The sequence below is a fragment of the Pseudorca crassidens genome, chromosome 8 (assembly GCF_039906515.1).
Source record: "Pseudorca crassidens isolate mPseCra1 chromosome 8, mPseCra1.hap1, whole genome shotgun sequence".
NCBI classification, from domain to species: domain Eukaryota; kingdom Metazoa; phylum Chordata; class Mammalia; order Artiodactyla; family Delphinidae; genus Pseudorca; species Pseudorca crassidens.
In genome coordinates this window covers 19,233,323-19,259,352 of record NC_090303.1, presented here as the reverse complement: position 1 = coordinate 19,259,352, position 26,030 = coordinate 19,233,323, and the positions used below count along the sequence as shown (strand labels likewise).

The following is a 26,030-nucleotide window of genomic DNA, read 5'->3' as shown; positions in this document are numbered from 1 at the left end:
AGGCGTCTCCCCAGGCTTCTGCCCCATCCCAGGGAGGACTCTTCCTCAAAGGAGATTTAAAAGTGTCACAAACCCTAAGACCACAATTCAACTCTTAAAGCAGCACACACATCACTTGCTTACCTGGATCCCCGTCCCATGTAGCTCGCTCCACGGTTATATCTGGGCATGTGCGTGTCTCCCCCCATGAGCTGTAAATTTCTATCAATACCTTTTTCTTTGAAAGGCGGAGGGAGTGCCATATCTTTGAGGGGGTTCTCAGGAAAGCCCCAGAACCCGTCCTGAGGAAAAGAGGGCACAAACAAAATACACCCTCATCCTCTGCAACGCTTCAGGCCATGGGAGGGCTTCACACATGACAAGTAAGAATCCCTGCTCTGTATCCGTCCTACACCCTTAGCAGAGGCTCTGCAACAGTGCTGAAGAATTTTATTAAGGAAATTAATAAAACTCCACCACCAGCTTTGATCTGAAAGAAGGCAGCCGTTCGCTTTAGGCCACTTTGCTCGAGGCACTTGCCCTGTTTCTCCCTCCCGAGGTCTCTGGACTAGCCTCCCTTGTTCTCTGAAGTTCCACCGTGGTCTTGCTCTAGGCTCTGAGCCATCAAGCCTGCTCTCCGGCCCCCATGCCATCCACACCACACCCCCAGAGGCCGACTGCCTACGGTCTGAATGTTTGTGACCCCTCAGATTCACATGTTGGAATCCTAACACCCAGTGGGGCCTCTGGGAGGTGATTGGCGCAGGAGGGCGGAGCCCACATGAATGAGATTAGGGCTCTTCTAAGAGACCCCACAGAGTTCCCCAGCCCTTCCTCCAGGTGAGGACACAGTGGGAAGCCTGCAACGGGAAGATGGCCCTCACCAGACCCTGACCCGCGCTGGCACCCGGATCTCGGACCTCTGGCCTTCAGAGCTGCGAGAAATGAATGCCTGCTGTTTATAAGCCACGCAGTCTGGTATTTTGTTCTATCGGCCAGGATGGACTCAGACACCACCCCAAGCCTCTCCCCGCCTCTCCCACCGCACTTTGCTGGCTCTGTGCCCCAGGGACCTTACCATCCTACCCCCTCTCACACATGAAGCTCGCCAGGCCCTGCCCCTGCAACTGCCCAAGGTTGTCCTGATTTCGGGCAGAGTGAGACCCAACCCCAGGAATCCTCTGCACTAGCCTCTGCCCAGCAAAGTGCCTCCTCTTGCCCAGGAAGCAAAAGCAGCAGTGGCCACGTGCAATCTGGCCTCTCAGATTTTCCGCCCTGGCAGGACTCCGCTGCAGAGTAAAACAGCCTTGGGCAGATGCAGCTGACAGGGTGTCACAGCTCCCCCGACCCCTCGGCTGGCACACCTACACGGGGCCTCCTGCACACGTATTCCTGGCAGCTCTGATGGAGAGACGCACCTGAGCTGAGTTACCTCGGAAGGGCTGAGGAATCATCTCAGACAAACCGATTCTCTCCAGGCCTCCGTCTGACTCCATCTGACACCCACGTCCAGAGAAGCAGCAGTCACAATGGCCCAAAGGGGCCAACAGCCCAGTGTCCATCAATGGAAAAATGGACAAACAAATCGTGCTACACATATGCAATGAAATATTACTCAGCCATAAAAAGAAGGAAATTCTGACACATGCTACAATACGGATGAACCTTGGGGACATGATGCTATGTGAAATATGCCAGTCACAAAACACAAATACCATATGATTCCGCTTCTCTGCAGTACCTACAACAGGCAAATTCTTAGAAACAGAAGGTAGGGGAGAGGTTGACAGGGCTGAGGAGAGGGGGGAATGGGGAGTTATTGTTTAATGCGGGGGTCCCCAGCCCCCAGGCCACAGACTGCTACTGGTCCGAGGCCTGTTAGGAACAGGGCTGCACAGCAGGAGGTGAGCAGTGGGCCAGCGAGCAGAGCTTCACCTGCCGCTGCCCATCGCTCCCCACGGCTTGCATACCGCCTGGACCACCTCCCCACCCCCCAACCGTGTCTCCACAAAACCGGTCCCTGGTGCCAAAAAGGTTGGGGACCACTGATTTCATGGATACAGAGTTTCTGTTTGGGATGCTGAAAAACTTCTGGAAACAGATAGCGGTGATAGTTGCACAACATTGTGTACGTACTTCGTGCCACAGAATTGAACTTTAAAATGGCTAAAATAGTAAATTTTATGTTAGGTATATTTTTAAAAGTTTAAAAATTAAATGTGAATTCCTTGGTGGTCCAGTGGTTAGGACTCTGCGCTTCCACTGCAGGGGGCCCGGGTTCAATCCCTGGTCTGGGAATTAAGATCATGCACGCCGTGCTGCGTGACCGGGGAAAAAAAAAAAAAAAAGCATGTAAAAATTAAATGTGCTCTATACTGTGACTTAAAAAAAAAAAAAGGCAACAGCTGCACCTGCCCTTACCTCACTTTGAAAAGATATGAGGATTTATTATACTTCCCATAAGAGCCTGACACACCAAGAACATGACCCCAGTACATAATCCCCGGGCACCACACCTCCACAGGGGTCTAACACCTTTGGACACGCGGCCATCTGAGACCCCTCCCTGGATGAAAGGTGCCACATGAATGTAAACATCCCCTTCTCCCTGCCCTCCCCTCCACCCACAGGCAGCTGGTTTCCCCAGGAAGGCTGGGCAGCCAGGCCCGTTCTGGGTCAGCATCAACTACCATCCTGTTATAAATCCTTCCCCACAAAGCACTGGAGACTGGTCCTCTCGCTGTGCCAAGAAGTCTTTTCTAACCATCTGTAATCCATTCAAAGGCACCCGGCAGGAAGTGGTAGCAAGGAAAACCCCTGCACAAGGCAATGGCTGGGACCACCTCGCCTCTCACTCTCGGCCAGCAACAGGAAGTCCTCCTTTCTCGGGACACAGAACATCTGTGGGAGCTCAGAAAGCTGCCGGGCGTCTGTCAGGGCCTAAATGGGCTCGAGACAGATGCATGCAAAATTTGGTCCGAAACGCAGGCTGTATTGAGTTTTTAAATTAGCTCTGAAGAAAACTCATTTGAAAAACCAAAACAAACCCCAGACCCTAAGAAGGGGAAAAAAAAAAAAATGAAAACTAACCTCAAAAATGCTTTCTTCTGATTTCTGCGGACAATTAGACCACAATTTCAAGCAGCTCCAGTCCCTCTCATTGTGGCTCCCCCTCCAATCTGGTGTTGTCAGCTGCTTCTTCCTAATAGTGAGAGCTTCATTTTTTGGCACTACAAGCTGAACCCCTCAAAGCATTTCAATGGTGAACTGGGACTGGCCTGTACAGCCTCACAGGAGCAGATTATTAAATTTTCAGGAATCTGGTGAGCCAATTAAGAAATGATTAAAAATTATATAAGCTCAAATTAAATGTATTATATTTAAAAAATAGAATAAATACTCAAAAGTTACCACTTCTATTCACCTTGCTACATTTTACTATTATCTATGCTTTGAGCAGGGGTTGAGAACTTTTCCTAGAAAGGGCCAGGTAGTAAATATTTTAGGTTCTGAGGGTCTCTGCTCAGCCATTCCACTCTACCATGGTGGTGAGTGCAAAAGTAACCAGAGACAATACATACATTACTCAACATGGCTGTGTTCCAATAAAACGTTATTTTCAAAGCCAGGTGACAAGGATTTCACTGATGGGCCATAGTCTGACAACTGCTGCTCTTGAAGTTCTTTACATCTGCTCTATCTGCACGGAGGAGGAAATCCTACGTTAAGTGTTCTAATGCACATCTCTTCCCAACTCTGAGTTCAGTGATAGCATACTGATGGCTTGAAATGTGGTCACAGGAAAGCTTACACCACAGAAATCATCAAATGCTACAAATCAGGGCTTGATTTATTATTCGATTACCTAGTTTTAAGAAGGTGACGGAGAAAACGTTAGTAATGCAAATTTAAAAGTATATCATGTCGATAGAGAATACACTGGTGGTTGCCATGGGGGAGGGGGGTGGGAGAGGGATGGACTGGGAGTTTGGGATTAGCAGATGCAAACTGGTGTATATAGAACGGGTAAACAACAAGGTCCTACTGTACGGCACAGGGAACTATAGTCACTATCCTGTGATAAACCATAATGAAAAACAATATGAAAACAAATGCATATATATGTATAACTGAATCACTTTGCTGTACAGCAGTAATTAACACAACATTGTAAATCAACTATACTCCAATTTAAAAAAAAAGAAAAAAGTATATCATGTTGATAGCTGTATTTGAAGAAACACAGAAGTGAGGCCATATTCTCTTGGTAGCACTTGAGAACTATTATCCAATTCAGCAAGGAAGTCACTCTTGTCACCAACAATCAAGCAAAGTTCCCACATACATCTTTGTTCTTTCACTTTCATCTTCCCCACGGACTTAAATGAAAATATCAACCAGCACTTATGTCAGATGGACACTTGTTTGTCAATTTCGACCTTAGCTCAGCCGGGGGCATAAGAATTTGGCAAAAATCAACAAAAGATATCTGCAAGAATCAACTGATGATATGAAATTTACCATAAAGAGTATTAAATACTGAATGATTTATAAATTGTATGCTAAACAGCCTCTTATCAGTAAAATGTATAATAAACCTATACATGTACATGTGCAAATTTGTTTAGAGAGTGGGTTGTTAAGCATTTACTAGCACAACATTGGTTCTGATAGAAAAGAACTTCCAGATTAACTTCCAGAGCATTAAGACCTAAAAATGTGTGTGTGTGTGAAAGACAGAGAGACACTGACCCTCCTCCCAGTACAATGAACAGAGACAGCAACAAACATTAACAGACAAAAAAGGCGCCTGTTTCCTCAAAATACCATAAAAAACTAAATTGTGTTGTGGGTATTGAGTGGGTGTGCCACTGGAATATATTACAAACTGTTTCTCTTCAGTACTCATGGCACATCCAGGACTCACCCTAACTCCTTTTTCCAAAAGCGACTGTCTGGGGGAACTCACAGCCCTCATTAGGCCTAGTTCAAGTCCTAGCCATCCATGATGAAGCATTCATTCATTCATTCACTCATTCCGCAAACAATAACTTGGCTCCAATTATACACCCTTCCCTGTGCTCCAGATAGACCCACAAAGCAAAGAGCCCCTTCCCCCAGGTCAAAGGTCATGCAGGCAGCAGACTGAAATCTCTTCCTTCCCTGGGCCCCACTCATGCAAGCCACATTCACAACGTGAATGAATTTCACATTTCAGTCCCGAGTTCCTGGAAGGCAGGGCCGGGGCTATCGCACCTGTGCATCCTGCACACTGCCCCACCCAGTGCCCGGGCCGTTGGTCACTTTCTAGTGAATGGGTGATGCAGGGAGCACTGCTCTAGCTTCAGAACCTAAGGAGCACCACTCATCCTGGTTTGCCATTAACTTCAGCAGTTCACCGGACCCAGGCTAAATGCTGGGCTCCTGCTGGAAGATGGGAGAGCGGTTATTTTAAGTATAATTATCTTCTTCCTTCCCCAAATTAAAGAAGAGGGTCACTTGAGCCTGTGGGAAAACGTTTCTCAATGTTTTTAAACTCATACTCTACCAACCAAGATATGGTCATACTTTACTTCTGAGCTCTGCATACAAAGCTCACTCTAGCTATCTAGAATTTCCCATTGATTATGGGTTTTCACACTATTCATGCATCTTATTGAAATATGCCCAGTCCTTGCCCTCGCCCTCCCTAGCTCAAACCACAGGTGTTCAACTCTTTACTCTGAAAATTGGTAATTAGAGGGGGAACTGTAACTCTGCCTTTTTAGGAGGAACTTAACAGTTCATCCCTGTTGATGAGAAAGAGGTCTTTGCAGATGAATGCCAGCCAGTACATGTAGATCAGAATGACAGAACTTTTTTTTTTTTTTTTGGCTGCACCACGTGGCTTGCGGGGTCTTAGTTCCCTGACCAGGGATTGAACCTGCGCCCTCGGCAGTGAAAGCAAGGAGTCCTAACTGTTGGACTGCCAGGAAATTCCCAGAATGACAGAATTTGAAAATGACCATTCCACGACCCCCAAAGAAATAACTGATCCAGCAAGGATCATCAATGGAGGCTAGGATGATTCCAAGAAATTTCTTTTTGGGGAATAGGGTTCTCACTCGGTTCCAGAGCATAACCCACAAAATGGCATGCTAATTGCAGAAGGAAAGCATCTCTTTGCAGTGGAGAGGTGGTCACCACCTTTCCAAGTGATCAATACCTAATAATGGGACCCCTGACATCATGTGCCCCTGATGAGATGTTTAACGAAGCCCTCAGAATCACCTGGACGTATTCTTTCCAAAATGTCGAGCCTGAATCTGAGACTTCAGCTCTTAACTTCCAGTATGGAGGGAAAACAGGGCATAGAGAAAGAAGGTAAATGACACCACGAGGAAGTGATCAGACAGATCAGAATGGGAAGCAATTTAAACAGCAATGTTTTATACATGTATATACAGAAATATATACATATGCGTATATTGTATATATCTATACATATATATGCACACATCCATGGGGGCACTCTTCTAGATTTAAAGTGACTAAACAGACATAAAAACCAAATGTAATGCATGAAACTTGATGGGATCCTGGATACATATTTAAAAAACATCTACGTGAAAAAGCAGCTATAAACTTTTTGAAGGGGGCGGGGACAGACAATGGGGGAAATTTGAATACAAACCGAATAGTAGATGCTATTCGGGGATTACCACTAGTTTTCTAAGTGTGATACTGGTATTATGATTATGTTGGAGAATGCTTTTATTTTTAGGAGATGCATGCTGAAGTATTTAGAGGTGAAGTGTCATGCTGTCTCTGACTTACTTCCAAATGGTTCAGCAAAAGCACACATACATACTTATATAAGGTGAGGCTCTGAGAACTTAAGTGAGTAGCTCAAGGTTACACAATCAAGATGTGTCAAAATGATAAATATTTAGAGGTGAAGTGGCATGATGTCTACAACTGATCTTCAAAGGATACAGAAATATATATCTTTATAAGAAATCAGATAAAATGTGAACTGATTTTTAACTCTAAGGGGTGCGTATATGAATGACCGTGGTACTATTATTTCAACTTTTTTGATACATGGGAAAATTTTTAATTTTAACATTAAGATGGTGGGGCAAAAAAGAAACAAGGCTGCAGGGGGCTGGGTTTATCAGCAAATCCGAACCGAGAACCTTCAGGCTGCTCAAAGGTGTCTGTGACGCTGGGCCCAAACTACAGTGCTTTTGCACTGCATTTTCACCACTGATGTAGGAACTCACGGAGGATCCTGGGGCTGCAACACGCTACGCTGAACTGGGCCTTTTTGCATTGTGGCTCCAAATAGTCACCTGAACAGAAGCTTCAGGAGGCCTGCCAGTTCTTAGAATCTCAACAACTTCAAAAAATCAGGTGCTAAATCAAAGAAACTCACAGGTCATCTCCAGACTGCTTTTAAAAACGAAAATATAAATGTACAGTTGTTTAGAGGATACAGAGTTCAGTTTTACGAGATGAAAAGAGTTCTGGAGATTAGTCGCACGACAACGTGAAAGTACTTAACACTCCTGAACTGTAGCCTTAAATACGGTTAAGACGGTAAATTTTATGTTATTTGTATTTTACCACATTAAAAAGAAAAAAAAAGAAATAAAAATACAGGTCTCACAAGACACGTACCTGAAAACCAAACTGGATGTCTAGCTGAATTGTAACACTCTTATTAGTTGAAAATAACTCAGGAAAGAAAAAGGGATGATGTGGTCCCTCCTCCCTTCCCCCCAAATCCACAAGATTATAATGCAGTTGTGAAAATAATACATCAGGTGAGCAATGGAATGGCCAGGAAGTGTACGATGTAGGGGCCAAAGTGCATGATGGGTACGGCCAGCAGCACGGGGTCGAGGTACAGGCTGCGCAGCCTGAGAAGCTGGGGAAGCTCCCGCAGAGTGTTTGGGGCTTCGGCCCCGCAGAACGAGAGGAAGGCAAAAACCAAAGACGGGCACAGGGCTCGTAAGGGGCAAACCGCCTGTCAGGATTTGAAGGGACTGAGGCACAGGGGACCTGGAACACTGCGTTAACTGTGGTCAATGGGGAAGTGATGATGGGTTTTCATTCCAGGAACAACCTGATAAAATGTGACTTTTCGGGAGATTAATTTTGAATTGGTATTCTGGGAAGACGGAGACAGGGAGGCCAATTAAGCAGCTATTATAAAAACCTAGGTTGGCTATGAGGCGGGCTAGCCTGGGATGGGGGCTCAGGGCCAGGAGGGATGGGAGAGAGGCAGGGGACTGCTCTTACGCGGAGCGGGGAGGGGAGGAGGGAGGGAGGGAGGGTCTTTCTAGAGCTACTGGCTAAGGGAAGATACAAAGAAGGCTCTGCACTTGCACTGGGTCTGGGGGGTACTGGGGGTGCAGTAAGGATGCCTGTGAGGGGCTTTCCAATGCAGTATGCCAGAGGCGTGAGCAAGGAGAAGGGCGGGTTGCCACAGAGCAAACCCTGGAGGGAAGGGGGGAGCTGGGAGGGGTTGGCAGGAGAGGCCTAAAAGTGGGCATCACCAGGCTTCCCTGGTGGTGCAGTGGTTGAGAATCTGCCTGCTAATGCAGGGAACACGTGTTCGAGCCCTGGTCCGGGAAGATCCCACATGCCGCGGAGCAACTGGGCCCGTGAGCCACAACTATTGAGCCTGCGCGTCTGGAGCCTGTGCTCCGCAACGGGACAGGCCGCAATAGTGAGAGGCCCACGCACCGCGATGAAGAGTGGCCCCCGCTCGCCACAACTAGAGAAAGCCCTCGCACAGAAACGAAGACCCAGCACAGCAAAAATAAATAAATTAATTAAAAAGTGGGCATCACCAAATCTTTGGAAAAGAAAATAAGGTGTTCAAAAAGCTCAAGGGCAGTCTACTATCTAATGAAATCCCCAATAATTTCGTTTGGAAAGCAAACAGCCCCCTAATCGGTCCAAGGCTGGATTATTCTATATTGGGTTTGCACAAAACAGAGCCATCTCTCTTTTCAAAGGTCTTCTGCCATTACGTGTTTGGTCTGAGCCTCTGAAAGTGACAGGACTCATTTGAGTCCATTTGCCCTGCTTCTGCAAAAGACGGTGAGGAAGGACACAATGGTCAAGGTCAAGGGTGTAGTGCCAAGGAACAGAAGCCTGGAGTCTGGGGACGAGGGTCACGGGGCTGTCATTGGTGGGTGGGCCGAATGGAGCCAGCCTCACCCAAACGTGACCGGTCTCACTTTCCCAGTGTTCCCCTTTCTTCCTGACAGTCTGCGGCAGATTCCATCACATGGGAAAGGTGTTCCAGCCCACGAGCTCTGGGCCTCTTCAGGAGGATCAAAACACCGGCCGGCAGACCAAGGGACTAGGGCCCATCAAAGGTCACCTGAAACCCCACGCTGATGAGGGAACTGCGTAGGAGGGACAGTGCTGAAGAGGAAACACATGTCGAGGGATCCCCTGGTCTCTAAAACCACTGAGACAGAGAGAGAGAGAGAGAGAGAGAGAGAGAGATCTTCATCCAGTTCCTTGAGGACCAGCCAGGTCCCCACGTACAAAATGCTAAGTACCCTGGTCAATGGGGAGTAGGTGAAATCCAGAGTCACGGACCTGAACATCACCACGTCACCCTATCCTCATGTGGGAGATGCATTCTGTGCCTCTCTCAGCCAGTCCAGTCACAGACTCTTCTTTGTCACTGCCCCTCAGAGCCAGTCACAACTAGGGTATCTCTGTGGCTGAAGAAGTCAAAGGTCTTTCACACCCACTTAGCAGGCGCATTGCCCATCAATAGGTCACCTCTAACTGGAGGGTATTGAAAAGGAATCTCCGTTCCAGCATCCAAAGGAGCACACCCTTCATGAAATCACTAACAATCCCACTGCCAAGAGGGAAACTAAAAAGCGGCCTAGAAGATGTTCAAAAGGGGGAAAAAAAAGAGAAATCATCACTGTAGATAGATGCCCCTGGAGTTGCTTGGCAACCATCTCTGCTAACACCTTCTCCCAAAAAGGAACAGTTTAAGTCAGCTCCTGAGATTTCCCTGAGGCCAGGGCTCTGACCACAGAGGCCCCAGAGCTGGGGCCTTAGGATGAGAAAGCATTTCACTGATGGGGAGACCTGGGGCCCCATCAGCAGGCCACAGGCTTACACACATGAGGGGGAAGAAAACTATAACCATTTTGCTTAAAGAACATGCTCTTTGAGGCAGGGCTGGTACTAGGGTGAGGTGAGTGAGGTGAGTGAGGTGCTCGAGTGCAGCATTTAAGGAGGCCCTCGCTCTGCATTTGCAGGAGCCTGTGTGTGCATCTTTAAACGTGTGTTCTGGGGGCCCCGCCGGCCTCCCCGTAGTCCTAGCCCTGCTCCTAGGGCAACATTATGACACAGTGCTTAAGAGTACTGCCTCTGGAATCAGCCTGCCTCTGGGTTCAAATCCCAGCTCTTCTTCCCTGCTGTATCACCTTGGGTAAACCACTTAACCTCGCTGAGCTTCAGTTTCCTAATCTCTAAAATGAGGTTGATACAGGAATTGCCTTAGAGAGTGTCATGAGGGTTAAATGAGAAAAATGCACATTTAGCTCTATGTCTGGCACCTACTCAATGCCCAGTAAATGGCAGCTATGATTGTTATTTTTAAAAACACATAATAATAATAAGAAGAAGAAATTTTAAAAAACATATAAGCAGCTCCCCGGAAGCCCTTAAACTGGACCTACGGAATCCAAGTGTCTGGGAGTGGTCCTGGTGCCTCGGCCTTTAAAGAGCTTCACAAAGGATTCCCAAGGTGGGCAGGGTCGAGAGCCACTTCCTGTAACCAAAGTTCAGTAAACATCAGAGCCACCTAGGGAGCGTGTTAAAATGCACATTCTTGTGTTCCACTCTGAGTGCTTCAGATTCAGTGTCACTGCAGCCTGGGATGCTAAGTACCTAGGTGATTTCAACACAGGGTCCCCCAAATGACCACACTTTGGAAAACTGAAACTGACTTGCCCTTCAAAACTCACAGCACAGGGACATGGGTCCAACTCTTCTTGTTTTTATTCCTGGCATCCTTAAAGCATGAGGGACAAAATATTGACCAAAGATGTCTAGTGAGTCAAGCCACACTCCTGGAGCAGTAAGGATGCCGTCTGTCCCCTGGAAGTGGTAGCTCGGCTAAGGCAAGGAAGAGAACCCAAGTTCCTGGTAAAAGTGACAGTCACCATAAGAGAAGCTTACATTATTGAGTACCTACTGTATGCCACATAGTATCTCATGTGTTTTCACATCAACCCTGAGAGCTGCTATTATTCTTATTCTGAAAATGAGGAAATTGAGGCTCAGAAAAGTTATCCTATTACACAGCTACTAAGTGGCTGACTCCAGATTTAAATAATGCTCCATGAAGCTTCTAAGCCTGCAATGCCAATGCACTTTTGTGATAAAATAGACATAACATGAAAATTTACCATTTTCGCCATTTTTACATGTTCAGTTCACTGTCACCGCCATCCATCTCCAGAACTTTTTCATCTTTCCCTGGAACAGCTGGAACTCTGTACCCATTAAACACAAATTCTCCACTTCCCCCCTCCCTCAGTCCCTGGCAACCCCCATTCTACTCTCTGTCTCAATGAATATAACTCCTCTAGGAACCTCATATAAGTGAAATCATATCGTATTTGTCTTTTTGTGGACACTATGCTCTGAGAAAGAGCTAGACACCACCTTGGTCTGATACAACCAAACTAGGAATGTGTCTTAACCATCTTCCATACCCTGGTTAGTGTCATCAGTTTGGATGTCCTGTCTCCCCACCCCCAACCCAGGACTCCATGACCTATTGGTGTATTGCGGCAGGGTCACAGAGCTCCCCTGCTCCCACAATCCCCCGGCAAAAGGGGTCCTTGAACTGTTAATGTTCAGAGAACCGCAACTGGCTTCACAGAACAGGTACACTGATAACTGCTCCTATGTTCAAGGAGCCTGTCACTGAGTCACTTTTATCTTCCTGATGTTACTCTGTCCTGCCCTAGAGAGTATTTACTTGGTTTCCTTTTTTCTTTAAGCACCTGATCCCTGAAATTGGCAAGCAGAATTGTGTTATGAAACCACAGGTACAAAGATAAAGCATCCACATAAAAACAAAAGCTTTCCCCACAGTGGAATTCCAGCTTGACTTAGAGGCAACTGCGTAGCCGAGTCTAACGCTGGCATGGTAAGGGTCCTCGGCCTCAGCTCACTTGCAGGAAGGGCTTTCCTAGGCTCTCATCATTAGTTCAAGTGCCTCAGGGTCCAAATCCAAGTCCATTTGGCTGATGTGGCCAATCTGAGCTCTGGCACAGGAGAGTAAGAGAGAGCCAGCCGACCAGCATTAGCCGGGAGCCCCACCTCGGCAGAACATCGCACCAAGAATTTTAGGAGAGAGACACACACGGAAGTCAGCGCTTTACATTCAGTTTCTACAATTCGGAAGAAGGTCAACCCACCGGCCAACCCTCTCGCTCTCCATCAGAGCTACCTTTGATTGCTGCGGTCATGACTGGACTCCCAGTGGTCAAGCCCTGGAGATTCCCCCGTGGTCCCTGCGAGGCAAGACTGGCATCAGGGCTCCCAAGAAGTGACCCACACACTGGGGCGGGTGTGTGGATGTCCCTGCGGTCCTCTGCAAGGAGAGGGGCAGCGTCTCCTCAAGGGTGCTGCTGGCCTGGGGCAGGGGCACGCAGTCACGTGTAGCTGCCCCTCTGACCCTTCTAAAGCCATCTGTCTTGCTCTCTGTGGCACAGAGGTGTGCTTCTGCCTCACCCCTGTGTTCTAGGATTTTCTCCAGTGGTGTCTTGTCCGTGAATAGCTGGTAGTTGTTCTTGTGAGGAGGGGCAAAGTCGGGAATGACCTATGTCACCCTCTTGGTGATGTCACTTCTATTGCAGTCACTAAATGACCCTAGTTTCCAGACATGAACACTGGGCCACCTCAGAGGATGGGGTCCTTGGATAAAAGGGATTTGATTAGGACAGGGTCTCCCTGTGTCTGCTGCTACCATTTTACGTCTACTTCCAAAGGATGTCATGAATGAAACAAAGCGTCATGAATGAAAGCTTAGCCCAAAGGATATAAACACGATGTACACAGAAAACCAGGCAAAACCCAAATCTGCCTAACTTCCCTAAATCACTTCTGAAGCGGAGGCAGCAGGCCTCTGTGAGCCACTGGCTAGAGTGAACATGGCCTTCCAGGCCTAAATAATGCCACAGACCACTTGGCACACAGGCCAGAGCCCTCAGGAATCCGATCCTCTTCTGCCCTTCCTATTTTCTAATCCTTAATGTGGAAATCCTGAAACCAGCCGCTTTGCTCTCCATCATGTGGATCCCCATTTCAGACAAATCCCACGGGTAATCAACTGCACAGAACGCCAGTTGTATTTCCAGCCTGACTTTAAATATAAACTGAAATCCTTAATGCTTCACCGTGACGCTTCTGACATCAGGGACCCCCGTACGATAAATGCCATCATTATCCGAATCGGCGCCCTGGGGTCTCCTCCACCCGCAGTGAGGGAGGGCTGGGCCACCCGGAATTAGAACCTGAATCTCAGTGCTGTCACCATTTACTATAGAATGGACACAAAGGTTTGGAGGGGTCGTCTCGGAAACCTTTGGAGGAGAACTGCATGAGGGATGGAGTCTTCTCTCTTTAGATGCTCCCAAAGGTAGCACCGTGCGGGGGACAGTCACTGCTCCACGCGTGCTTGCTAAGCATTCAGTAAGGCTGCCTCACCGGGAACTCAGGCCTAAGAAACAGAAAGATGGTAGCAGGATATTGTTGAGTCTATTTTTCTTGTGTTCTCAGCCTTTCTAGCCTCACCTTACACCACTGGTTCTCTATCAGGGTGATTTGGTACTCTGCCACCCCATTCCCAGGACCTTGGGCAATGTCTGGAGACATTTTTGGTTTTTTCAATTCAAGGGAGGGGTAGGTGCCACTGGAATCTAGTGACAGAGGCTAGGGATGCTGAACATCCTATAACACACAGGACAGTCCCCCACCACAAAGAAGTAGTGTTCCTGCTGAGAAACTTTAGACCACTCTCTGCTTTGCTATCATCACACCAGCAACAGACTTTTTAGTTTCTAGAACATTCTACATTCTCTCACTTTGGGCCTGCACACATGTTGTTTCCTTTAGCTCCGTCCCACCCAGCCCTGCATATGGATAACTTCCATTCATTCTCCAGGTTTTGGCATAAATAAGATTTCCTCAGGGAGGCATTCACTGAACCCCTAACCTAAATTAGGCCCCCTGTCGTGCTTTCCAACAGTACCCCAATTTTCCCTTTCAGAACACTCACCACGGTCGCCACGACTTTTTTAATGTCTGCCTTGGCTGCTAGGATGGGAGCGCCACAATGCAAGGGCTGCGCTTTTTCACTGCTGTCCCCCCAGGCCTAGCCCAGTGCTGTCCCACTGTCAGTCTCAAATGCACGACGGAGGCCAAGAAAGCAGGAGGAGGTATTAAAAACTAAGCAAGACACCCAGAGGCTTAAACCATCCTCCCATTAAGCAGGCACCAAAAAGACACTGCAGTAGCTCCTCATGAACTGATGCGGACCACTCCCTAAGATAAATGGAAAGGGCAAGACACTAGGCAATACTTATAGGATGCTGTCAGCCATGTGGCGAAAGCAGGCAGGAAAAACTATCTATGTGTCTACTTGAATGCACATAGACTATCTTGGGAAAGATACACAAGCAACTGGGGACAAGGGTAAAAGGGAGACTTTCTTTTCACTGCATACCCTTCTCAACTTTGTAACACGTGAACATTATTTTTAAAAAATAAGAAGCATTTAAATGAGATAGAAAGAGAGAGGGAAACAGTCTACATTTTCCAGAGATAAAAGCATCATTCTTGTAGACTGACATATGACGAGAACCCAGCACAAGGTGACTGTACCTTCTGGAAGGAGCCAGAGCCACATTTTCTCCACATGAGAACCCAGGCACATGGAAATACTTGTATATTTAAAGAGATAGTCATTTTAAAGGCTGTGTATTTTCAAAACTAGATGGTGCTGGAAATCCCCTCCCTCGGCTTTGCCGCCCTGGTTCTGGCGCTCCCCGCCCCCCGCCCTCCGCCCTCCATCGGCGGGATGCAGCTGTGAAGCTGATTCATTCTCCAAGCCCTTCTCCTCCTTTTCATCTTTCCTCCCTACCACCTTGAGGCCACTCTGTCTCTCATGTCCTTTCATCCCAAGCACTGGGCAAAAGAAGAGAGATGATAATGAAGCGCCAAAGTGAACAAATGTTGCTGCTCGTTAGCAAAAGGGGAGGAAGGTAGGCTTAATGGAGAAAGCAGTTGAAATCAATGGCGAAGATGAGGTTTATCGATATAATCTGTGGACTTGGTGTCTTCCTATCGCCTATTAGCATAGATAATGGAGTTGTCCGTATGAGGATAAAGGGGAACTGTCCGCAGTTTACTAGAAATCACCACCACTTGTCGCTGGCTTCCCTGGCTTGGATTCTAAGAACCCTCCATTCTTACCAGGTCAGTTGCCATCTTTTCTCCGATTTGCTCCCATCCAGCCATAAACGCAGGACTCCTAGACTTGAGTTGAATACATTCCCATGTTCCGTGCTTCCTCCTGTAGACCAGCCTGACTCCACCAGCATCTCAGGAGAACAGCAAACTCTCACAGTCACAGCAAGATCTTACTGTCCCCTGAACAGTTTTCAAACTGGAAGCATTCCACAAGTTTACCTACATCAAATCGAAACACCTGGGAACACTGACACACACACACACACACACACACACACACACACACACACACACACACACACACACACACACACGCCCGAAGTAATGAGGGTAGGCTTCCAAAAGACCCAAACAATGATCTATTAGGACTTTCTATCTTCACTGATCAGATTAAACAACTGATCGATTATTTAAAAAATTATTTTTTAGACCTCCTGGTCCCCAGAAAGAACTTTGTAAATCTTTCTCAGCCATAAGCCCCAAAATGCCAAAGTATTTTTCTCTAGCTCTTGATAAAAGTTATCAACGACTACATATCAGCTGTACTCCATTAAAAGCATGGATAGCACAGAAATCAGTTTTTAAAAAATCCTTAGCTTTATAAAAGTATAACATGGTTTACTCTAAAAATGAAATTTCTGATTGAGTATATCTTTTCTGTTCATCACTGATTAGTTAAAAGTCCTAGTTGGTTATAATAATAAAATTTTCTAGAACTAGCTTCATTAATACATGATGATGATAATCCTAATAACATCTAAAAAATAATAACGGCACATATTCATTAAGTGCTTATTTTGTACTAAGCCCTTTGTATCACCTCAGTAAATCCTTATAACAACCCTGTTATTATCTCCGAAGCTGTATAGTCCAGGACACTTACGAGCCATAGGCACCTGGTCCTTATTTATGAAATGACGTTCTTAAAAAAAAAAGTTCAGGTGAGGCAATTAGAAAAGGGAGACATCTTTCTAAATCACAGAGCTTTTCCCCAATTAGCTTGAAAAAAGTCTTCCAATAAATCTATGAAGCTGGAGTGAGAAAATTATTTTAAAAGGTTAGCTAGATGAATGGCCTTGGAATTTTCTATCATAATGGCAGCTCACATATTAGATTAGGCTGATCAGGTTTCTGGGACTCCTCCTCTTAGGAAATCTCAGTGCTTGATGGATCCAAGCTGACTGAGGTCAACCCCCTCTCCACTACGGGGAACACATTACCCTGGGCTTTGGACTCAGACCCTCAGTTTTCTCAGAGTCCTCAAGGCCGCATACCATTCACAAACTATTTGCAGCACAATATGCTTTTGTAGGAGATGCAGTGAGGTTTGCCACCAAGAGATTATAAAAGGAGAAAATAAAGCCAGGATGTAGTAGTGTAAGGTATTTTTAATGTGAGGGCTTGCTTTTTTTTTTTTTTTTTTAAGTTTCTTCAAAAAACAGCCTGTCTAGTATGACTGCATCTCAAATGTAGGTACATTCAACAGAGACACTTAGGTTCAGAGGTCTCAAAGGGACCTCAGGAGACTTTTAATCCACTCCCTTACTTTACAAGAAAGAAAACAGGCCCAGACAAGGGAAGTGATATTCCCAAGGTCATATTATACGGGATGAGGAAGCGGGCTTAAAGTCCTCTCCCCTGCTCCCTTCACCGCTTCAGGCTGCCCTCAATATAACACCACATGACCACACACAAGCACGGGATTAACAACACCTTCTGAACCCAGGTGATGATCTGGCAAGGTTCAAAAGTTATTTGCCAAATTCCTCTTGACCATAATTGTAGCTAACTTTGGACAAAATAATAACATGAATGTGAAGACTTTACTACAGAAATTTCAAAGCATTCAGTTAACATTTCATACTGATATACGTGGAGAATTGAAGTAGAAAAAAGTTCAAGAAACACAGAAGGAATTATCTCACAATAATCAGGTTGTTCAAAAGTTGGCAAGTCCTTCCTGTACCTTCTGAAGCTGTGGCCAGATGGAGGCAGAGGGTAAAATGATTATTTTTTCACTTTCCCAGCCTAATTTTTTTCCCTGAGCTTAGTCTATAAAAAATATCACATCACAATGTTCACAGCAGCATTACTGACGATAGTCAAAAGGTGGAAACAAGCCAAATGTCCATCAGCAGACAATGAATAAACAAAACATGGCATGTACATACAATGGAATATTATTCAGTCATAAAAAGGAATGAAATTCTGATACCCGCTGCCACACGGATGAACAATGAAAACATGATGCTAAGTGAAAGAAGTTGGACACAAAGGGACACATATTGCAAATATATAGTATCTAGAATAGGCAACTTCCTAGAGACAGAAAATAGAATAGAGGTTTCCAGGGCTCGGCCCTGGGGGAGGGCGACTGGGAAATTATTATACAGTGGAGACAGGGTTTCTGGTTGAGATGATGAAAACGTTCAGGAAATGGATGGTGCTGAGGGCTGTACAACACGGTGAATGTACTTAGGATCACTGAATTGTAGACTTTAAAATGGTTAAAATGGTAAATTTTATGTTCTGTTTATTTTACCACAATAAAAAAAAATATCAAAATCTGGATCATATGCCTTCATTTCTTAATTGGAATTCCTAAACTTTATCTATTCATTGCTATTAAAGCACAAATCTCAAGACCTGCTTACTGTTGATGACATTCCGGTCAGTCTATGGATGCTCACACACGGAGAAACACAATCACACCTAGGCCACGTTTTGTCCTGCAGAGATCCATCCACAACCATATTCATCCTGAGACCTGCCACACAATGACTCCAACAAGAAGGCCAACAGCGAGACTAAGGCAACCAGTGTTTCCGGGAACTTTGGCAACCAAACACCCTGACACCAAGTCTCAGCTCAACCTTTAAACTCCTCACCATGGGGAAGAGATATATAGTTCATGTATGTATACGCTATCCATAAAGAAAACTGTGTGCACATGCCAGGAAGACCTCCAGGAATTGCTAACCCAGACCTACTCCACCAGGCCCACGAACAAAGAGATTTCAGCCCATCCATGGCTATTTGGTGAACTCAGCAATTGCATGTTACACTGAACAGTGGGGGTCCTTAATGCAAATGCATATCATTAGGAGCTAAATCTTTGTACCTTTACAGGAAAAGGATATAATAAGCGGGATGTACCACTTGTGACTTCTGAGGAAAGGAGAGCTTTACGTTTTTTCTTTCCTTAAAAGAATCTATTTCTCATGATGCAAAGAGAATCTGAGAATGAGAGTTTTTTGAACCAGAAGCCCAGAGAACGGTGCAGAATATGAGTTTTGTGTGCCATAGTCATAATCTATCACGCAGGTCTGAGAGGTGCCAATTCTGGGCCATACCATGACCTTTATTCAACTTTAAAGGTTTTTACAACTTCATCTCCTTTCGTGGAAACCTGTTCATTGCCAGCGGTCTGATAACTGAGTCCCGTAAGCTTTTTTTTTTTTTTTTGCCATACGCGGGCCTCTCACTGTTGTGGCCTCTCCCGTTGCGGAGCACAGGCTCCGGACGTGCAGTCTCAGTGGCCGTGGCTCACAGGCCCAGCCGCTCCGCGGCATGTGGGATCTTCCCGGACCAGGGCACGAACCCGCGTCCCCTGCATCGGCAGGTGGACTCTCAACCACTGCGCCACCACGGAAGCCCCCCGTAAGCTTTTAAAGATGTTAACAGTTTGTGAAGAAAAACAATCTCCAGTGATACTTTCCAATGCCAACACACAAGGACACTGCGCACAAATAAGCTGCCGCTTGTAAGAAGCCCACTTGACATCATTCCCTTGTGCATCCTAAAGACACATGTCAAGATCACACTAAGATATTTAGAAGCAAACATCTTTAGAATAAGGTTTCGTTCCCAAAGTGCTTAATTAGCAGAAACATTACGCTAGAGCACTGTCCTTGAATATGCATGCATTTGAACCTCCATGTCATTTTTTCTGAAGCACAAATTCTCCTCTCACTGGATGGTCAGGAAACGATTGGGCACAGAAAACCGTCTGTCTGAGGTGTGATCCACAAAATGAGTTCCATCTTTCCAAGCAGGTTTCAGCTGCCTACCAGGGTGACACTGTGGTTTATGAGGGAGACCGTTCTTTTGTGTCTAATGGCCTTTTCTCCATTCATTTTGGATGAGCCAGGCTCCTATGGCCTACTTATGGCTGAACTCTTTCAACACTTCCTGCCAACCTCTTCTGCCCCCCTGCACCTCCTCCCACACCCAATTTCAGCCAACCACGTTTACAAGACACCAGTTAGTAAATCACAATTCAAATGAACCCATCCATTTGTTCAGCAGAAAGTGGCCTCTGGAGTTGCTCCATGTGAAGCCCACAGGTCAGAGTTACATATGGCAGGCTTGCAAACGCGAATAGGCTATGATTTATTTATGACGACCATGTGTGTTTGATGCCCAGTTCCAGTAGGCTGTGGCTTCACTCGCCTGCCTCCATCTGGGATGACCTAGCTACTCACTGTGTCCCATTTCAGGTACTGTATTTCCATTCCACGCTGGGGAAGCAGAGATGGGTGACCGACTGGGGGCTGCACACACAGATGCCCCTAACCCTGCTCACCACATAACAATCTGTGACCAAACACAAAGTGTGCCAAACGTAACTTGCTGCAAAGGTTTGCCACGTACCATGGCTTTCAGGGGAGAGTGGAGAAGTAGCTGCTGGGATGATTGACCACATCGGGTTCATTAAATTGTTGTGTATTTACCCACGAGGAAGGCTGGGGTGCTTGTGAAGGGAGCCCCGCTCCTCATTTCAGCGACTTCCACCCCGCACCATTTGGCAATGATGCTCCAAAGGCGAATGGCAGATATGCACCAGAAGGTCCAAATGTGGACTCCAGCTGAAGTGCAGGAAACTTCTGCCGTCAACAACCTCCCCGCCTCTACCCCCCAGTTGTATTTATACTTTGAAAGAAGTTAACACGAAGCAGTAGTCACCTGGGCGTGCTCAATTTTTGACAAGCCTTAGTCACTCTGTACCCAGCAGAACAATTCACATTATAGTCGAAATCCTGTGAAGATTCTGCCACACATGCTAACACTAAGATGCCAGTAGCTCCACTTACCTTCTTTATTAAGCCTCATAACCTCCCTGCTTTTTCCACCCTCTTTTCCAGCCTCTTCTAAATCTACATCTGCAGATGAAAAAGAAAAGGAAAAAAGAAAATAAGGACAAAAAGAGAAAAAAAGGGGGGGAGCCAAAGTCAAGGGGGGGGAGGGAGAGTGTTTATTTGCAAACAGATCGATATAAATACTGGATATGAAAATCTTTCAAAAATTGACAATGCAACATTTTCTCCCAAGTCCGTATTTCCATCTACCTGGCCCAGATAGGTACCAAAAAAACTATGCAAGCAGCAACAGAGTAGCCTTTTGAACGGATACACCGTGGGGCTGTGAAAGCCCACCCCGCGGGCTGCCACGGGGAGCGGGCACAGACAGACAGACAGACAGCCCTGGCAGCAGGGCCTCTCCCTGTGCATTGATGATCTGTCTCTGTGTGTATTTATTTAGAGAGAGGGAGAAGCATGGAGGACACCGGGGGCCACTCTCTCTCCACACACACACTTTTTCCCAGTGGCTCTAGGTGAATGGAAAGGTTACAGGGTAATAAAAGGAGGAGGAGGCGGTGGGGTTCTTACTGTCGGAGCAGTGTAATTTGGCGGCGTCGATCCAGGAGGACCAGGGTTTGCCCAGAAACGCCTCCGGACTGGGCACTTTGCGATCCAGTGTCGCCATTGCTCTTCCTTCTTGTTGCTTTTTCCCTGTTCCTTCGGCAGCAGCAGCCGAGAGACACGGGATTCGAGAACGCTCCGACGTCATCTTCGGAACGTTCCGACATTGAGTGTTCTGAAAGGGGGAGGGAGGGAGGGAGGGAGGCAGAGGAGGAGGAGAGAGCGAGGGAGGAGGAGCCGGCGTTCAGCGCCCGGCCCGGCTCGGCTCTCGGCGTCCGCCGCCGCCAGGGGCACCAGAGAGACGCCCCGAAGCCCGGCGCCCGCACGCCCGCCGCCGGGGGCGGGGCCGCGCGCCGGGACTCGAGGCTGCAGCGCCCGGCCCTGGGATGCTACGGCGCCGTGGCCACCGCCGGCACCCGGGAGCCGGGGTCGCAGGGGCTGGGCGTGCGGGCAGGGGTCGGGGATGGCCTGAGAGAGGCGCGACTTGGGGCCATGGGAAGGACGGTCTTCCCCGCAGAGTTGCGCTCGAGGACGGAAAGTTTTTGCACGCAGCCCCTCCAGCGCGTCCTTCCCTCGCCGGTGCCTGTCGCCCACGGTGAGGCGCCCCCGCGAGGATTCCCGCCGCTTAGTGGGGAGGGGCCGAGCAGCCCCCTTCCCCGACGACCACCCCAAGCCAGGGAGGGGACCCTGGTGACCTCTCCTCCCAGCCACCTCTCCCTCCACCGTGTCTTCTCTTTCACGGTGTACCTTGGGCCGTGGAGGATTCTGCGGATGCCTTTGGGAGCTGAGACCAGTGGGTAGATGGAAGTGGTTCTAAAAAGCAGGTGAGTTTGGAGCTGCCTTCCCATCTCAGCGAGATGGGACAAATACATATATCAAATACATATTTTGATATGTATTTGGAGCTGCCTTCCCATCTCAGCGAGAGGAGCTGCCTTCCCATCTCAGACGGCGGGGCGTTCAAAGCTCAAAACTCAGGGCCGGGGGTCCCCCCAGATTCTCCGCGCGACGCGTGTCTCCGGCTCTCAGAGAACCACTGCGTAGACTTTGCTCCAGTATCACGATAGTGGGAGAGCGGACTCACCACTATCGGAGGATGCTGCTTAGCGGGCCAAGTCCCTGGAGCCGTTTCCAGCGCTCCCCACTGTGAGATGAGGATGGCCCGGATTAGCGCGTGCAACCGACGGCCGGGAATCTGATTGCTGGGAGAATTCACTTCAGGCTTAACTTCTTTGGCCAGCTAGAAAGGAAGCATTAAATTTTCTCTGGATTTTGGACATTTGAGGCTTTAATTGAGATTTCCCCCCCTCTCCCTAGGGGTTGGCAGCAAAGGCCTTAGAAGGTCTTCTGGTATCTCTCCCTTAAAAAAAAAAAAAGTCATTTAATTTACTAGGAATTACCTAAAATATACAGACACTCTCCCACAATCGATATATTTCCCTCATTTCCCCCAGCACCCTTTTAGTTCTTACAACCTCTGTTTCTGCCCCATGGCTGAAGAGCATGGATTTGAAGTTGCTTTGTACCGAGGTCTGCTGTGCCTGTCATCTTATGCTCCTGCACTTGGCATCCTGTACCTCAAAGCCAGGTTTAGGATGTACTGGACTCTGGAAGCTGGTTAGAAAAGTAGTGCTGCACTATCCATTATGTGAAGAAAGGAAGGCCTGAACTTTGATGGTCCCATGCAGGTGGAGAGGAGGAGACAGGTATGAGAGACACTGTGAAGAAGGGCCTCATCAGAGAATACGTTGTATGACTGGATTTGGGGAAAGGGAGAGAGCGAGCTCAGAGGCAGAAGTAATTAGATCATAGAACATTTTCCTCTTCCCCTACAGCTTTCCAATTTTCCTTCCATTTTGGTGTTTATTCCTCATTGTGCATGCAAGGGTGGTAGGCAGCCTCTAAGATGACCCCAATGACCCCCACATCCTGGTTTGCATGCCCTTCTGTGATTCCCTCCCCTTCTCTGTGGGCTGGACCTAGTGACTTGCTTCTAACAAATAGAATGTGGCAAAGTGATGTCCCTTCTGAGGTTAGGTTCCAAAAAGACTGTGGCTTCTGTCTTGCTCACTCTTGCTGTCACTGGCCTGCTCTAAGGGAAGGCCACAGCTTGCAGTTGTGAACTGCCCTTTGGAGAGGTACATGTGGCAAGGAACTGAGGGAGGCCTCTGGCCAACAGGCCATGAGGAAGTGAGGCTCTTTGTTCAGTATCCCGTGAGGTGCTGACTCCTGTCAACAGCCACAAGAGTTTACAGGCGTGTCCTTCTCCAATCGAGCCTGGAGATGAGACCACAGCCCTGGCCCACAGTTGTGAAAGACCTCGAGGCAGAGGTTCTCAGCTAAGTCAAGCCTGTATTCCCGATCCACATAAACTGTGAGATCCTTAACGCTTGTCATTTTAAGTTGTTAAGTAACTTGTTACATGGCAATAGATAACTAATACAGAATGGTTTGGGTGTAAAGTGATGGGTTAACAAAAAACTTACTAGAAAAATACGTTTAACAAAGGAAGAGTCTGAGCAACGTTCCCTTGTTCCTCTTTTGAGCCTCCTGTGAACTGTGTATCATCCTTCTCGAAATTTTTGGCCAGCTTTGTGCAGCTGGTTTACACTAGTATCTCCTACATGCTGAGTATAGTAATTTATCTTTATCCTTTGGGTACTCAAGTTTCTGCTATTTAAACTCAATCACTACTTTATAGAGAGTTCACCAAGGACAAGGTCATGACGTAACTGTTGGGAAAAAGTCTTTAGTGACAGCGATGCCACCACACTGGTGGCTGTTACAACCCTACCCTCCTTGAGGTATGTGGAGGGTACAGTGATGAAGGACTCAAGCCCAGGGGCTGGGAGTCAGTGACTTGAGCTTCCAGAAAATTCTGTCTCCTCTCCTGGGAGCCACTTTAAGTCACTCAAGAAAAATCAAAGCTTGTTTATCAGCAGGGAAAGTAAGGGCATCTAAGGTGCAGTGGTTCACTATTTTAACATTAGTTTACTACCCCAGCTGAGTTTCTCAAGTTATTTCTGCCCAGCACCCTGAAGATGATACGACAGCCCAAACATTATTCCCTTCTAGCTGGCGGGATTTTAGTTTGCAACATAGTAAAGTATGGGCTGGAATCTAAAAGTGATTTGGCCTCTCTACAAAACAAGACTTTGGATACCATTGCCATGTTTAACTGATAGAACACGTAGAACACGTATACATTATTGCAGTTAGAGTTATAAGGTATAATTGTAGTTTCTACTCTACCTTCCACAGTTTCTCTGACTATGGAGATAATAATACCATCTTTGTGAAACTATAACCCACCTATGACTTCGTAACTATGGATAACATGGCTGTCGATTAAATTACACCGCTGGGAGCCAGAGAATGAAGAAGGCATTGCTCATCCAACTACTAGATTTTTACACTTGACTTTAGATGAAAATTGAGGTCAGTTGGGAGTAGTATTGGGGTCAGCATGGTGCATATATATTGTCATATGCATGTCTATACTTATATACCAACTATGTATATGTCAAATTTATTGCAGACTTGAATTCCTTTTGGTAGTAAATAGTCACAAATATTATTAGTGACAAGAATCTTATACATCCTTAATAGGAATAAACTGACCTGCAAAACAGTAATTTAAAGCACGTTAGTATAATGTCTGTGTGATAAAACTGTCTAGCGAAGGGGTAACACCTTCTTCCCGCATGATTAATGTTTAGGAAGATAAAAGGGGTGTAAATATTTTTATTGTTTTATTATCTTTCTTGGAAAAATGACAGTGGTTGGTTTAATTAAAAAGGAGACTCTCCCAACGACCAAATAAAGAAATCAGTTCAATGGAGATGACAATGGAAAATACCTATTTAATTTGAATAACACCTGGTTCTGGGGAAATGCATCAAATACAGAGCCAGCATTCGCTTAGTGTGATTCATGTGCTGTTTCACCACATTACTGAAAAGAAGAGAGGAGGGAATATTAGCTCTCTCATTTGAGGATATTAAACTCCTGCTTGGGTTGAGGCGCTGTGTGCGCACCCTACTTCCTACTTAAACCTATGTTGGGAGTTACCTGGAGGCGATGAGGAGAAAATGACATGTTCCATTAAAATGAGGCATCCCTGGAATTGTTTGATGTTCTTTGCTTTAATTGAATCCATCTATCCCATCTGCCACTCTTTTCTCTAAATTTATTTTCCTAACCCTCTCTCTCTGAGAATTGTAATTTGGGGGGAAATTTTACATACGTTGTTACCTTTTATAAAAGCTCCCTGTATCTGGAGGGCAGATGTGCTGTCTCCCTCACCTTGTTAGATTAAGTTGCCTGCCTCTTCCCTGATCCCTGTGTGTTGGTGGATCAAATAGGACTGGGATAAGAAGACCCTAGAAGCACCAGGAGTAGGAAAGAAAATGGGAATTCCAGGCTTTTTGTTATTGGTTTCAATATAAGACCCTAGCCATGTGCCTGGTCTGAATAAACATGGACTCTATTAAGAAATATCACTACAAAAACATGAAATTTGCATTCTGACTGGGGCAGAAAAGCCAACATGGGAGTGTGTTATCTCGAGGTAGAGCTTCCGTGAATCCCCTGGCAGATTGAACCGTGACTTTGATCACTTGGGGCTCCCCAGACTGGCTCTGATGCTGCAGGCTGAGGAGACCTCTGCTTCCCAGAGTGTGGTAGGTCCAGCCCCACCCCTAGCCGCTGCTCTTTCTTGGGGGGTGGGCAGGAAAAAAGATGGCTTCTCTTTAGCCTTGTTGTAGAAATCACTTTGAGCCCTTAACCTAAATATAAATAAATACAAATTTAACGTTAATGTATACAAATTAA

At 46.7% G+C, this 26,030-nt stretch overlaps 1 protein-coding gene across 5 annotated transcripts in view; it reads right to left on the bottom strand.

Annotated features, from left to right (window-relative positions):
* Nucleotides 1-21,362, bottom strand: part of ATXN7L1 (ataxin 7 like 1) — a 239,745-nt gene extending 218,383 nt beyond the window's left edge. For all 5 annotated transcript variants that reach the window (XM_067745960.1, XM_067745961.1, XM_067745964.1 and 2 more), the window contains exons 1-2: nt 21,165-21,362; nt 20,589-20,657 (exon numbers count right to left, since the gene is read on the bottom strand). In XM_067745960.1, the coding sequence (XP_067602061.1) occupies nt 20,589-20,657; nt 21,165-21,345 (250 nt within the window). In that variant the 5' untranslated portion in view covers nt 21,346-21,362. The remainder of the gene's footprint in view (nt 1-20,588; nt 20,658-21,164) is intronic.
* Between the last annotated feature and the right edge of the window lie 4,668 nt (nt 21,363-26,030).